We start from the raw sequence: 13,524 nt of genomic DNA, 5'->3' as shown, positions 1-13,524 counted from the left end.
GTTTCGTTCAGCGAGTGATTTTATAATTTATAGTGACTGACCTTTGTAAATATTTGTAAATATTTGTGTTTGTGTATGGATTTTATTTGTGAATGTTTTGTGTTTAATTATTATGAGGGACCAAAACATATGGAGATTGAATACACAAACATAAAGTGTCATATCGAAAAAGGCACCCTGTTCAAATATCAAGTTTACACAAATCTCATACCATATTTCGTGCATTCATAATTTATGACGACACACTCAACCGTAGATGAGTCGAACCTCGGATAAGTCGAATACTTTTGTCCGGTCCCTTTGACTTCCACATAACAAGTTTCGACTGTATATGTCTTATTTGTGAAGGAAATAAAACCCTTCATAAGAATCATTTGGTGTTGGTCAGGGTATATAAATTCCTGGAACTGTCCCATTGAATAAATACAATAGCTATTGTCCTTTTTGGAGTTCATTCAGTTGGAACGTTAAATCAATGAACTACTGTAACAGAAGAAAGTAAACATTCTTTAAACCATAATGGTCCAGGGACACAGTTGATGCTTGACTTTGGCTGTAAAAATGTGTATGTTATACATATACCATTTATTGTAAATATTTTTGTTGAATGCTCACCAGGAAAAACATACAAATATTCCTAAAGGAAGAAAGGTAAGGGAGACAACTTTCATGTAACATGATGTTCCGCATGTTTTATTTTGCTCTCTTATAAATTTTCTTCTTAATTATGTAATTATTTTTCAGTCAAATTGATTTTTGTATGCTTAAGTATCACTGTATCCATGGTATCTGTCTTCATCTTGCGCTTCTTGTGTCAATGATTAGTTTTGAGTTGATTTTTTTTTCAGCAAGAATTGACTTTTAAACATTTTCTGAACTGTAGACCCTATCTTAGGAGTTCCGCATGTATTTATGATCACTTTAATTGCAGTATGTCTACTCAACTAACATACATGAAACTTATTCTTGGTGTATTTTGAAATTTTTGTAACTTTCATTCAAAATTAAGCAAGTGCTGCAATAAAATTATACTTTTTGAGTTTGAAGGTATTTAGATTAGTTTGTCTAGAGGTATGGGATTTCAATCAAAGAGTAAAAAAAAAATTATTCTGCAATACCTTACGTTGTTTTATGGATTTTTATCATTTATGTGTGCAATGTTTAGGGAAACAGAGCTCTCCTCTAGTTTTGAAGAATATTGGATATGTCATTCCACATCTATGCAATTTTAATTATAAAACAAATAAAATTTTCGTGTATTGTACAATAATTATTTGCCTTAAAAGATTTACATAGTATTCATACACAGTGTATGGATTAGGACCTAGGGGAAGGAAGCCCTCTTCTGATTTTGAAGATTTTTGGAAGTTTTTTATGCCTGCAATTTCATATGGTGAGATGTAATGATATTTGTAAGAAGGAAAATTTTGGAGATTTCAGAGTTCAAAGGCCAAAATATAAGGCCCTAATTAGTTCTGGTTTCTATGACTTTTTATTTATTCCTGTAATCAGCATATGATATGTTCAATAGTTTTTGTTTTTTACTATTATATTTGTGCATGAAACTTATGATTTTCTCTATTTGTGTTAAATGTTATTTTGACCATACTGCAAGACATTTAATGTTTCTTATTGTGAAGGTTTTTTTTAAAGTGTCTTGTAGAAAAATTCTATTGTGAAGTTGCACTTTTTTTTTTTAATATCTGTCATTTTGGGTTTTTTTTTTTCTCGAAGGCTTTACAACAAGGTACAAAAATTTAAGTGCTTGCAAAATGTATTTAACTGAATTCTCATTTTGCATTTTCTTTTTTTATATATATATATGTGTACGGTTGAAGGAATTAAGAAATACATAAGTTATATTCCCAGTACAGATGTTTAAATTTCATAAATGATTGAACAATCAACATCAATAAATAAGTGTTTTGTGAAATATTTTTGCAAATATATCTCAGATATGGAAACCTATCTTAAAAATCACAAGGGAACTATGAGGTGTCATTTTTTTTTCTCATAATGAACATTGATTTCAGGATTATTACTCCATTAATTTTACTCAATCAGGAATGACTCAAGCAGCTGCATATATTAGGGGCATTCTATACTAAAAAAAACAGTTAGTTTAACTGATTTATAATTATCCGATTATCACCATATATAATTGAAATCAAAGAAACATTTGTGAGTAGAAATTTTCAGCTTGGAGTATTAATACAGAATATTGGTTGGAATTCTGATACCAGATTTTTTTTCATGTTTGAACTTCGAGGTTTACTAAGAGTTTGGTTTATACAAAGTTTAAACTGCACAATAAATGAATATGATGTGTCCAATCAGTCCATATTCAATTCGAAATTGTGTGAATGAAAAATTATAAATTGGTTCATGAAATTGGTGCATGGCTTAAAAAAAATTAAAAAGTATCTTGTTTGACTGTCTTCCTGATAAACAGTTTTACCATTTTAGGTACTCTATCTGACTAAGACAGTTTGATCAAAATGTTAAATTAATGAATTATATGTATGTATTTTCAGGTATCATTAATATTTTCTTCTATAATCCATCTTCTTATATAACAATTTTACTTTTTTATGTATTATATCAGACAAGGAAAGGGGTTGGGAAGAAAAAAAATGTCAATTTCCAACGAATTATATAAATGCATGTATTTTCAGACATCATTGACAAAAAGCAAAACAATTATTTTCCTAAGCTGTCTTCTCATATATCAATTTTACCATTTTAATTATTGTATCTGACTAGGAAAAGGGGGTAAAATGTCCATTCTGACAAATGAATTAAATATATCTATTTTCAGGCATCTTTGAAGATAGCCACTTCTGATTGGTCAGATAAGTTCTCCTTGGATACTGTAGGTAGTTCTGGTGATGTACAATGTAAGAGCTCCAAGAAACAGACATTTAGTGTAAGTTACTTCTTCTATATCCCACATGGGTCAAAGTGTGGTTAATATTTCAGAATTGTCCCAAAAAGTGTTAACATTTGTAATATACTTTCTTCATGGATGCATGAAACAGTAAATTCATTGCTAAGGGAAGATTTAACCAAAAAATGTTCATAACTACCATGACATAAGACATGTCATTATTCATAATGTTCATTTTTAAAGGCAGTGCTTTAATGCCTTTCTAGTTGCCGGGTTAATCCTTCCTTCCGCGATATCCAACTTATCTACGTGGGGGGTCATTAGGCTCCAAGTAGATCCGGAAATGTTGAATTCTCTCCTCTTCTTATTGCGATATAAAATTTTTTTTGTTTCATTTCATTTACATTGGGAAATAGAGAAACGATCATTGTGTTTTGTTAGTTTTAAAAACTTTTGATATATTAGTATTTTGCATTATAAGCAGTCAACCGATTGACAAACTAGTATTATTTGAATTCCGTGTGGAAAGAGCTCGGGTTAATTTCGAGTGTTATCTGCAATCTAGATGTTTATAAATCATTTCAGTCGTTGATATAATAATTAAAGGTCGACTGAACATGAATTATATTATAAAATTTAAAGCGCATTTCTGTTTATGCACGTGAACCCGTCTAACGTTATTGTAATTTCGCAGTTATATAAAGTAGCAAATTATCGTTCCTGAATAGGTGGCGCCGTGGTAGCGGATCCTGTTCCTCAACTTCCGGTTTCTGCACTGTGCAACTATTTCAGTTATATTTTTAATTAACGATGCCAAGTACTTGTTGTTGTGTACCTGGATGTCATTTAAGAGGAGGACATGCATTTCCAAATGACTTAAAAAGAAGGAAAAGTTGAATCAACGCCATGGCCCATACGCAGATTGGACGAGAACACGATGATATCGTGGAGTCCATCTCAATCAGCTGTTGTTTGCAAGGCACGTTTTACTGAAAAAGACTACGTGCAGGAAACTATTCATGGTAAAACTCTATTTTCTTTGTGAAATATATAGTTATATATGTAATCGCCATGCGAATAATCCAAAGTCTGTTTACAACCGCAATTATCGTTTTAGAATAAAAGGGGGTGGGTAATTCAAGACGTCATAATTTTTTGGATTACGATTCAATGTGATCTGTTTGAGAGATTTTTTGGTGATTGCTACAATTATAATGATTTCTTACAAGAGGTATATCATACTGAGAATTATTTTAGCAGTAATTATGCTAATGTAGTAATGACAGGAATGCATAAGCTATGCCTCATAGACTTTCTTGAAAAATATCAATGACAATGTTAACAGGAACAAAATGACATGCTCTCATCTATATTATAGTTATTTAGGTACAAACAATGTACGTTTGTTGCATAAGTCTCATTGTTTGTCCTTTGGATTTACATAACATACATTGAATCAGGCAAACATAGTTTTATCCAGATTGTAATGAATAAATCTAGTTAATATTTCGCCAGGTAGTACAAAGTATACATTGCTAATAGAAGTTCATTTAATTATCAAAAAACTAATGTTTTATAACCTTTTTCAGGGCGCAAACCCACCATACAGAGACTTAAGTCTACTGCCATTCCCAGCCTATTTTCCTGGACCAAGCAAGAGACTGAATCGTCCGCAAAAAGAAAAATCAGGGCAGTTTCCTGTGAAAACAAAAGAACTAAACTTGATGAATATTGTAGTAGAAATCTAGAGGAAAGTTTTGATTGTAAAGTTGGTTTTCCTGAAGAAGTCATTCATACTGTAGAAAGGATTTATGACTGTCCACCACCAACTGCCGAGCTAATGTTGAGCTTCACAGATGGGATTACGCAAACACCATCAATGCCTATGTTTTCAGCAGAGAATTTTGAAATGAAGACACGTGACACAGCCATGCATTTTTATACCGGTTTAGAGTTGTATACTAAATTTTTATTTGTTTTGACCACACTTGGTCCAGCAGCACATTGTTTGAGATACATATATTTTCAAATTGATAGGGTGTCAGTTGAAAATCAATTTTTTTATGACTTTGATGAAATTGAGGCATCATACAACCAACTTTGAACTGTCTAGATTCTAGATTGAATCTAGTGTTAAGAATATTGTGTATACATGGATTGTTTTTATGTCTAAACAGTGGTGTGAGGCTAACACTTGGCCATCTAGATAGTGGTTTTGTCAGGTATTTTTCACCATCCAACTTGAAATTAAAGTTTCCTACGACTTGGATTATTATTGACAGCACAGAATATCCCGTGATAAAACCTAAAGCTCCTAGAGCTCAGGCAACCTTTTCATCAAATAAAAACAGAAACACTGAAAATTCTTGAATTTTCGACACCTGGTGGTTTAGTCAACTATGTCTCTATGTCACATGGTCCGGGTACACAGTTATCGTCCTTTGATTTTGTTGTCCACGAATATAGTCCCTAGTGGACAGTGTGTTACTTGTCGATTTTTTTTCTACCCCTTCCAAATTTATTTCTCCCTGTTTTATGACTCAAATAGTAAGTAGGGGGGTGAAATGACACTGTAAAAAAATTGGGTCATGAATTTTAAAGTAAAGTAGTGATTTGGTCCAGCTGAAAAAGGTTAAAAATTAGCACTTCGGAAGCTGTCAAAAGATTTCAAGACCCCCTCAACATAAAATTGTCCATATTTTGAGTTAGAGCCGATGAAGTTTTCTATAATTTTGATATAATTTGTCCCAAAAGTAGTACAACACACTGTAAAAATATTATTGAGAAAGCGCAGGTGGGATTTTTTTAATTTTCATTTATTGTCTAAAAGAAATGCACTACGAAATAACTGTGTACTCGGACCTAAGAGGTGAAATCAGGAAATATAGAATCTGTACTTTGGCAACTTCCCTGAATGATTTGATGGTGTCAATTTATCAAATAGCACAAAACTAAAGGATTTAAACTTTTATTTGATAGAATTTCTGCAAAAATGACCAATTTTGGCATTTTATGGTCAAAATAAGCATTTCATTGCTTTTTCAATTTTGATGCATAAGTGACATTCTGACTTTCTATCTGACAGGTTTTTATGTGTCAATATTTGTGTTTCTATGCTTCAATCCAGTTGTATTACTCACTTGTGAACTCTGAATCTACAGAAAAGAAGATTATCTCGGACAATATGTGCAAAATGTGTTGTATATATGATCCTCGTCTAACGCCCTGTTTGGATCATGTTAAATGTGAGGAGCTTGGAACATAAAAGTTGAAGTCCATTATAAAGACCTCACTAAATTTGTATAAAAAGCACTTAACAATGTCTTTTGTACCTGTTTTATGTCACATAATATCTTTCTTTTCTTCTGTAGGATAGCAAGTGGTTCAAATATAAGCCTGTTGAGACTAAAATTGCATGCATGTTTTTCACTAAAAAGTGAAAAATCTTTGTATCAGACCATACTGTCTGCAAAAAAAGTTGAATACAAGAGTCTTTTTGTGCTCAGATTTATTGTATCATGTCACCTGAGTAGAGAAATGATAGAAAAGACACAAAATTTTATTTCCTATAGCTTCAATATGCATTTTTAAATGTAAATATGTGATACAGCTTAAATTGACCCTAAATTATTTTCAGTCTCACTTGGCCTAAGACCCTTTTAAACTAATGTGATATGTTATTTGTAAGTTTTCTTTCCATTTAAAGTACATTAAATACATACGTAAGGATTATTTATAACCAAAAAGCTTTACAAATTTAAAATTGCTGGAAAATATTACATCTTCATGTAAGGTCCCCCTTCATTGGAAAACCTCCATTTTTAGCCACAGGCTCATATAAATTTGACTTTTTAATAATTATGATAAGTCTGATAAATCAAATGAGTACTGTATTGCTTTTAATACATAATATATTATATATTAAGGCATTTCAAAAGTATTTTTTTGCAATATTTTAATTTTTTAAGCCCCAAATGTTGATAGTTGAAAATTTTCAATTTTAACGTCTAAATTTAACACGCAAAGTTGAATATAGAATTAGTCATATTGTCTATAATATATATCCTATTGCCATGAAACTTTGTAAGCAGTCTTATAATGTAATAAGCTTTGGTCATACCAAGTTTCATTAAGATTGGTCAACTTTTTCTACCCTATTAGGTCCGGGTACACAGTTATCGTCCTTTGATTTTCGTTGTCCACGAATATAGTCCCAGTGTGGACAGTGTGTTACTTGTCGATTTTTTTTCTACCCCTTCCAAATTTATTTCTCCCTGTTTTATGACTCAAATAGTAAGTAGGGGGGTGAAATGACACTGTAAAACAAATTTGGGTCATGAATTTTAAAGTAAAGTAGTGATTTGGTCCAGCTGAAAAAGGTTAAAAATTAGCACTTCGGAAGCTGTCAAAAGATTTCAAGACCCCCTCAACATAAAATTGTCCATATTTTGAGTTAGAGCCGATGAAGTTTTCTATAATTTTGATATAATTTGTCCCAAAAGTAGTACAACACACTGTAAAAATATTATTGAGAAAGCGCAGGTGGGATTTTTTTAATTTTCATTTATTGTCTAAAAGAAATGCACTACGAAATAACTGTGTACTCGGACCTAAGATAGAGCGAATTATTGGACTTGGCAAAACATACAAAATTCTAATAAATCCTATGAATGGAACTGAAACAAAACTTTCATCTGAAATAACATTTAGTTGTTTTATGTTGTGTAATTTTAGAACTTGTATTGTGCCAAAGGATGCATAAATAAAAGTGACGCAATGAATTTTGTTCTGATATATATATATTTACAATTACATGCACATGTAAATTGTAATGCATATAAAAATAAGCATAATAAGGAGATGTGGTATGATATTCAGTGAGTTTATCAAACTAAAGTGCATAAGAAATGGGTTTAAGCAGTTACAGGTGTTACTGTCACCGTACAATCTCCAACAATGAGAAAAACTCGTACCCTGTAAAAAATTTCAGAGATCTTACAAGGAAGTTTTGTTGTCTCACCTTGACTTTGGTGAATTTTTTATATCTGTTGATGTAAATATAAAAAAGAAGATGTGGTATGATTGCCAATGAGACAACTCTCCACAAGAGACCAAATGACACAGAAATTAACAGCTATAGGTCACAGTTTGGCCTTCAACAATGAGCAAAGCCCATACTGCACAGTCAGCTATAAAAGGCCCCGAAATGACAATGTAAAACAATTCAAACAAGAAAACTAACGGCCTATTTTATGTAAAATAAATGAACAAATATAACAAATATGCAACACATAAACAAACGACAACCACTGAATTACACTTTTACAGGCTCCTGACGGGACAGGCACATACATGTACATACAGAATGTGGCGGGCTTAAACATGTTAGCGGGATCCCAACCCTCCCCCTAACTTGGGACAGTGGTGTAACAGTACAATATAAGAAAGAACTATAAAAATCAGTTGAAAGAGGCTAAACTCATCAGATGGATAAATACAAATACAAGTGGACGTGGTCGGGTAGTTGTACATCCAAACAACAAAAAGACACTAAGTACAGATCTGAGAGTACTCACAGTTACTGACAGCTAGTTCAAAGCCACTAACAACTGATAAAAAAATCTTGCATCTAAGACTAAATTATCAATCCGTAAGCTCCCTTTAGAATTTTATAAATTTTAGATTTTACATTTCTGAGTTATGGGGTTTTATTCATTAAAAAAGGGGGGATTTTCCAGTTTTTGGACAACAACTCAAAAATGCTTTAAGCAGTTCACATGAAACTTTGGTGAATTATTTATAGCTATTGATGTAATCTCCCTATTGATTTTCATAAATTTCAAATATGACATTGAGAAGAAATTGAACTTTATTTGTTTAAAGTCTGGCAACAGATTTATTAAGTATTGCGCAACAGCACAGTGTATTGCACAACAGCAAGAAATCTTTAATTGAATATAAATTCAATTCATATACCCGATTTCAAGTTCATTGACTACATTTATTCAGAAACTATAATATGTCAAATATTTAATTACAATCCAAATTCAAGCTTGAATATTGTGTCCATTTTTGCCCCAGCTGTTCAGGGTTGGACCTCTGCGGGTGTATCCAGCTGCGCTCAGCGAATCAGTTTATTTCTTAATTAAGAACTCCTTTTTTCATTCATAAATTACTTTATGCTTGGAAATATAATTTTGCTTGGAGTTGAAAGAGTTGACATGTTGCAATGTACATTTACTCTACATAGTTCTATGGTACCAAATCAAAAGTTTATATAAAAGAAAGAAGTCAAAGGTTTCCCATCATAGTTTAGTTACATACATTTTTTTTGTACCCGAGGTCGTTGTATATAGATCATTATATAAATAAGGAGATGTGTTATGATTGCCAATGAAAAAACTAAGGATTTTCTTATCCAAGGAATAGATTACCTTAGCCGTATTTGGCACAACTTTTTGGAATTTTGGGTCCTCAATGCTCTTCAACTTTGTACTTGTTTGGCTTTGTTACTATTTTGATCTGATGAGTCTTATGTAGACGAAACAAACGTCTGGCGTATTAAATTATAATCCTGGTACCTTTGATAACTAATTTGACTATACACATAGATAAAAAAGGTACAAACTGGACATAATGCACTAGTTCATAAACAAGTGAGAACAATCGCCTTTATATAGTGCTCAGAATATGACATTCATAAAACTTGTTCAATATCATTAGAGAACTCTAAATCTTAAATACTGAAAGCCACCTCTGATAAGTACACTGTACTATGCAAGATAATGATATAACTGGACTAATAATACACACAACCTGTAATTAACTGCCTTTACAGCGCTTTCGCGCTTTGATTACAAAACAACCTATCATTAGAAATCCTTAATATAAAGCAATCTCATTTCTAGAATTTTGAATAATGTAGAGCTATCATATGAACTCTTTAATGTCTTTGTTCAAAGTGGTATTTCCATTTTGACAAATAAACATGCATAATATTTTAGAGCTTTAAATTGAAACACCCTGTTTACACATATTTTAACAAACCAAATTACAAGTAACATTATTTTTCTTACTTTTTTCATGTGATTTTAGTATATTACTGAATGTTTGTTTTTGTAGGTTGGAGTAAAGATTACCCTGTCCAGTAGTGGTTTAACCAAGATTTGTACATTTACGCCTTTTTATATGTTACTGAACACTTCTGAGGTATGTTTATGTAATATTTTTGGAAACGTTTTGATATTGAATATATGCTTTGTTTCACAAAGTTTTCAGTTATTCACGAAGACTTTATTTTATCAAATTCTCATTATCAAATGTATACTCTAATTCAGACATATTTTTATATTCATAGCTTTTTTGCTAAACAATCATTGTATGTCTTTCAGTATACCTTAATGTGTCAAGAAACAGGACAAGAAGGAGATGACTGGATACAAGTGGCTTCTAAAGAGGTGAGTGTGTTATAATTAAAAGGCTTTCAGAGAAGAAACAGGACAAGAGGGAGATGACTGGATACAAGTGGCTTCTAAAGAAGTGAGTGTGTTATAATTATAAGGCTTTCAGAGAAGAAACAGGACAAGAGGGAGATGACTGGATACAAGTGGCTTCTAAAGAAGTGAGTGTGTTATAATTATAAGGCTTTCAGAGAAGAAACAGGACAAGAGGGAGATGACTGGATACAAGTGGCTTCTAAAGAGGTGAGTGTGTTATAATTAAAAGGCTTTCAGAGAAGAAACAGGACAAGAGGGAGATGACTGGATACATGTGGCTTCTAAAGAGGTGAGTGTGTTATGATTATAAGGCTTTCAGAGAAGAAACAGGACGAGAGGGAGATGACTGGATACAAGTGGCTTCTAAAGAGGTGAGTGTGTTATAATTATAAGGCTTTCAGAGAAGAAACAGGACCAGAGGGAGATGACTTGATACAAGTGTCTTCTAAAGAGGTGAGTTTGTTATGATTATAAGTGTTTGAGAGAAGAAACAGGACAAGAGGGAGATGACTGGATACAAGTGGCTTCTAAAGAGGTGAGTGTGTTATGATAATTAGGCTTACAGAGAAGAAACAGGACAAGAGGGAGATGATTTGATACAAGTGGCTTCTAAAGAGGTGAGTATGTTATAATTATAAGTGTTTCAAAGAAGAAACAGGACAAGAGGAAGATGATTTGATACAAGTGGCTTCTAAAGAGGTGAGTGTGTTATAATTATAAGTGTTTCAGAGAAGAAACAGGACAAGAGGGAGATGACTGGATACAAGTGGCTTCTAAAGAGGTGAGTATGTTATAATTATAAGTGTTTCAGAGAAGAAACAGGACAAGAGGAAGATGATTTGATACAAGTAGCTTCTAAAGAGGTGAGTATGTTATAATTATAAGTGTTTCAGAGAAGAAACAGGACAAGAGGGAGATGATTTGATACAAGTGGCTTCTAAAGAGGTGAGTGTGTTATAATTATAAGTGTTTCAGAGAAGAAACAGGACAAGAGGGAGATGATTTGATACAAGTGGCTTCTAAAGAGGTGAGTATGTTATAATTATAAGTGTTTCAGAGAAGAAACAGGACAAGAGGAAGATGATTTGATACAAGTGGCTTCTAAAGAGGTGAGTGTGTTATAGTTATATTTTTTTAAAGTCTTTCAGAGAAGAAACAGGACAAGAGGGAGATGACTGGATACATGTGGCTTCTAAAGAGGTGAGTGTGTTATAATTATAAGTGTTTCAGAGAAGAAACAGGACAAGAGGGAGATGACTGGATACATGTGGCTTCTAAAGAGGTGAGTATGTTATAATTATAAGGCTTTCAGAGAAGAAACAGGACAAGAGGGAGATGACTGGATACAAGTGGCTTCTAAAGAGTTGAGTGTGTTATAACTGAAATTCAAAATAACAATATGCATTTTGATATTTTTTAACCACTAAATACAGGTTCTGTTTTCGTTATTTAATATAAAATAAGCAGATGTGGAGTGATTGCCAATGAGACAATGAGTTCACACAACAGAGATTAAAGCAACTAAAAGGTTACTGTACGGCCATGTACCTCCCAGACATAGGGTTGTTGATTGTTTGCCAGATTCAGAATTATTTTTGCCCATGTTTAATTAATGCTTTAGTGCTGTCTTTCTTGGACTTATGGTTTTTGATTGCCCCATGGTATCTTCTCCATCTTTTCTGCAGAACTATTTTAGGCTGTGGACAAATTTATACTTGTGACATCATTAAACATATTATTCTCCCTACAACCAACAACACATCTTTGAGTAATTTTGAATACATCAAATAGACATCTAACCATTATTGACACATGTCCAAAAATAGACTCCCATATCCATTTTAATGTAATAGCCATATGTTAAACTTTATGTAATTCCACCCCTTCACTATCTTAAAACATGGTCAGAATGGTGTCCATAAAAATAGCTTTGTGTTGGAACTTATTTTGTTATAAGCATATTTCCTTTAATTGAATTTCAGAAAAACTGATGTACATTATTTGTATTTCAGTGTAAACCATTTTGGCCAGTGCAGTCTGGGAAAGATCTGACAATGAAAGCTAAGTTTTCTGGATCAGCCGTGGAAACCTCTCAATTCCTTTTCAGTAAGCCACACACTACATTGATGAAACTATTAGATCAGGTTTGTATAATAAATTACCTCCCTTTTCAACCATCAAATAGTTTAGAAAAAATCCCTTTACCACCATCAAGTAGTTTAGAAACGCCTCTGATTTCCAATTTGTTTCAAATTCTTATTTTTGTGTGATATGTAAAAGTATGAAACTTAGGTTTCATTTGAAAATATATATAGAAAAGAAAATTTGAAACTAAAAGTTTTATATTCTTTATTCTGTATTTAATTTTAGCTCACCTGGCCCAATAGCGCCAAGTGAGCTTTTCTCATCACTTGGCGTCCGTTGTCATCGTCGTCCGTTAACTTTTACAAAAATCTTCTCCTCTGAAACTACTGGGCCAAATAAAATTAAACTTGGCCTAAATCATCCTTAGGGTATCTAGTTTAAAAAAATATATCTGATGACCCCGCCCATCATCCAAGATGGCAACCATGGCTAAAAAAAAAACATGGGGTAAAATGCAGTTTTTGGCTTATATCTCTAACACTAAAGTATTGAGAGCAAATCTGATGGGTTAAAAATGTTCATCAGGTCAATAGCTATCTGCCCTGAAATTTTCAGACACATCAGACAACCCGTTGTTGGGTTGCTGCCCCTGAATTGGTAATTTTAAGGAAATTTTGCAGTTTTTGGTTATTATTTTGAAAATTATAATAGATAGAGATAAACTGTAAACAACAAAATTGTTCAGCAAAGGAAGATCTACAAATAAGTCAACATGACCAAAATTGTCATTTGACCCCATAAGGAGTTATTGTCTTTTAAATTCAATTTTTTCACAATTTTTATACGCCCGTTTACGGGACGTATTATGGTATACCGTTGTCCGTCCATCCATCTGTCCGTCGTCAACATGTCGGACATTAACTCAAAAATGCTTTAACCAATTTGCATAAAACTTTGGTGAATTGTTTATATCTATTGACGTGAGCTCCCTTTCGTTTTTTATAAAATTTAGATTTTATGTTTCAGAGTTATGGGGTTTTATTCATTAAAAAAAGG

General features: G+C 32.5%; 1 protein-coding gene across 11 annotated transcripts in view; it reads left to right on the top strand.

The window, feature by feature from the left end:
- Positions 1–13,524, top strand: part of LOC127722146 (intermembrane lipid transfer protein VPS13A-like) — a 174,748-nt gene that overhangs the window by 123,582 nt on the left and 37,642 nt on the right. For 7 of the 11 annotated variants that reach the window (XM_052228992.1, XM_052228991.1, XM_052228996.1 and 4 more), the window contains 5 exons: positions 619–651; positions 2,819–2,926; positions 10,010–10,096; positions 10,279–10,344; positions 12,396–12,527. In XM_052228992.1, coding sequence (XP_052084952.1) covers positions 619–651; positions 2,819–2,926; positions 10,010–10,096; positions 10,279–10,344; positions 12,396–12,527 — 426 coding nt within the window. The remainder of the gene's footprint in view (positions 1–618; positions 652–2,818; positions 2,927–10,009; positions 10,097–10,278; positions 10,345–12,395; positions 12,528–13,524) is intronic. The other 4 variants (XM_052228998.1, XM_052228997.1, XM_052228995.1 and 1 more) reach the window with 1 other exon arrangement.

The sequence above is a fragment of the Mytilus californianus genome, unplaced genomic scaffold (genome assembly GCF_021869535.1).
Source record: "Mytilus californianus isolate M0D057914Y unplaced genomic scaffold, xbMytCali1.0.p SCAF_12, whole genome shotgun sequence".
NCBI classification, from domain to species: domain Eukaryota; kingdom Metazoa; phylum Mollusca; class Bivalvia; order Mytilida; family Mytilidae; genus Mytilus; species Mytilus californianus.
This window is presented reverse-complemented; position numbering and strand designations above follow the sequence as displayed.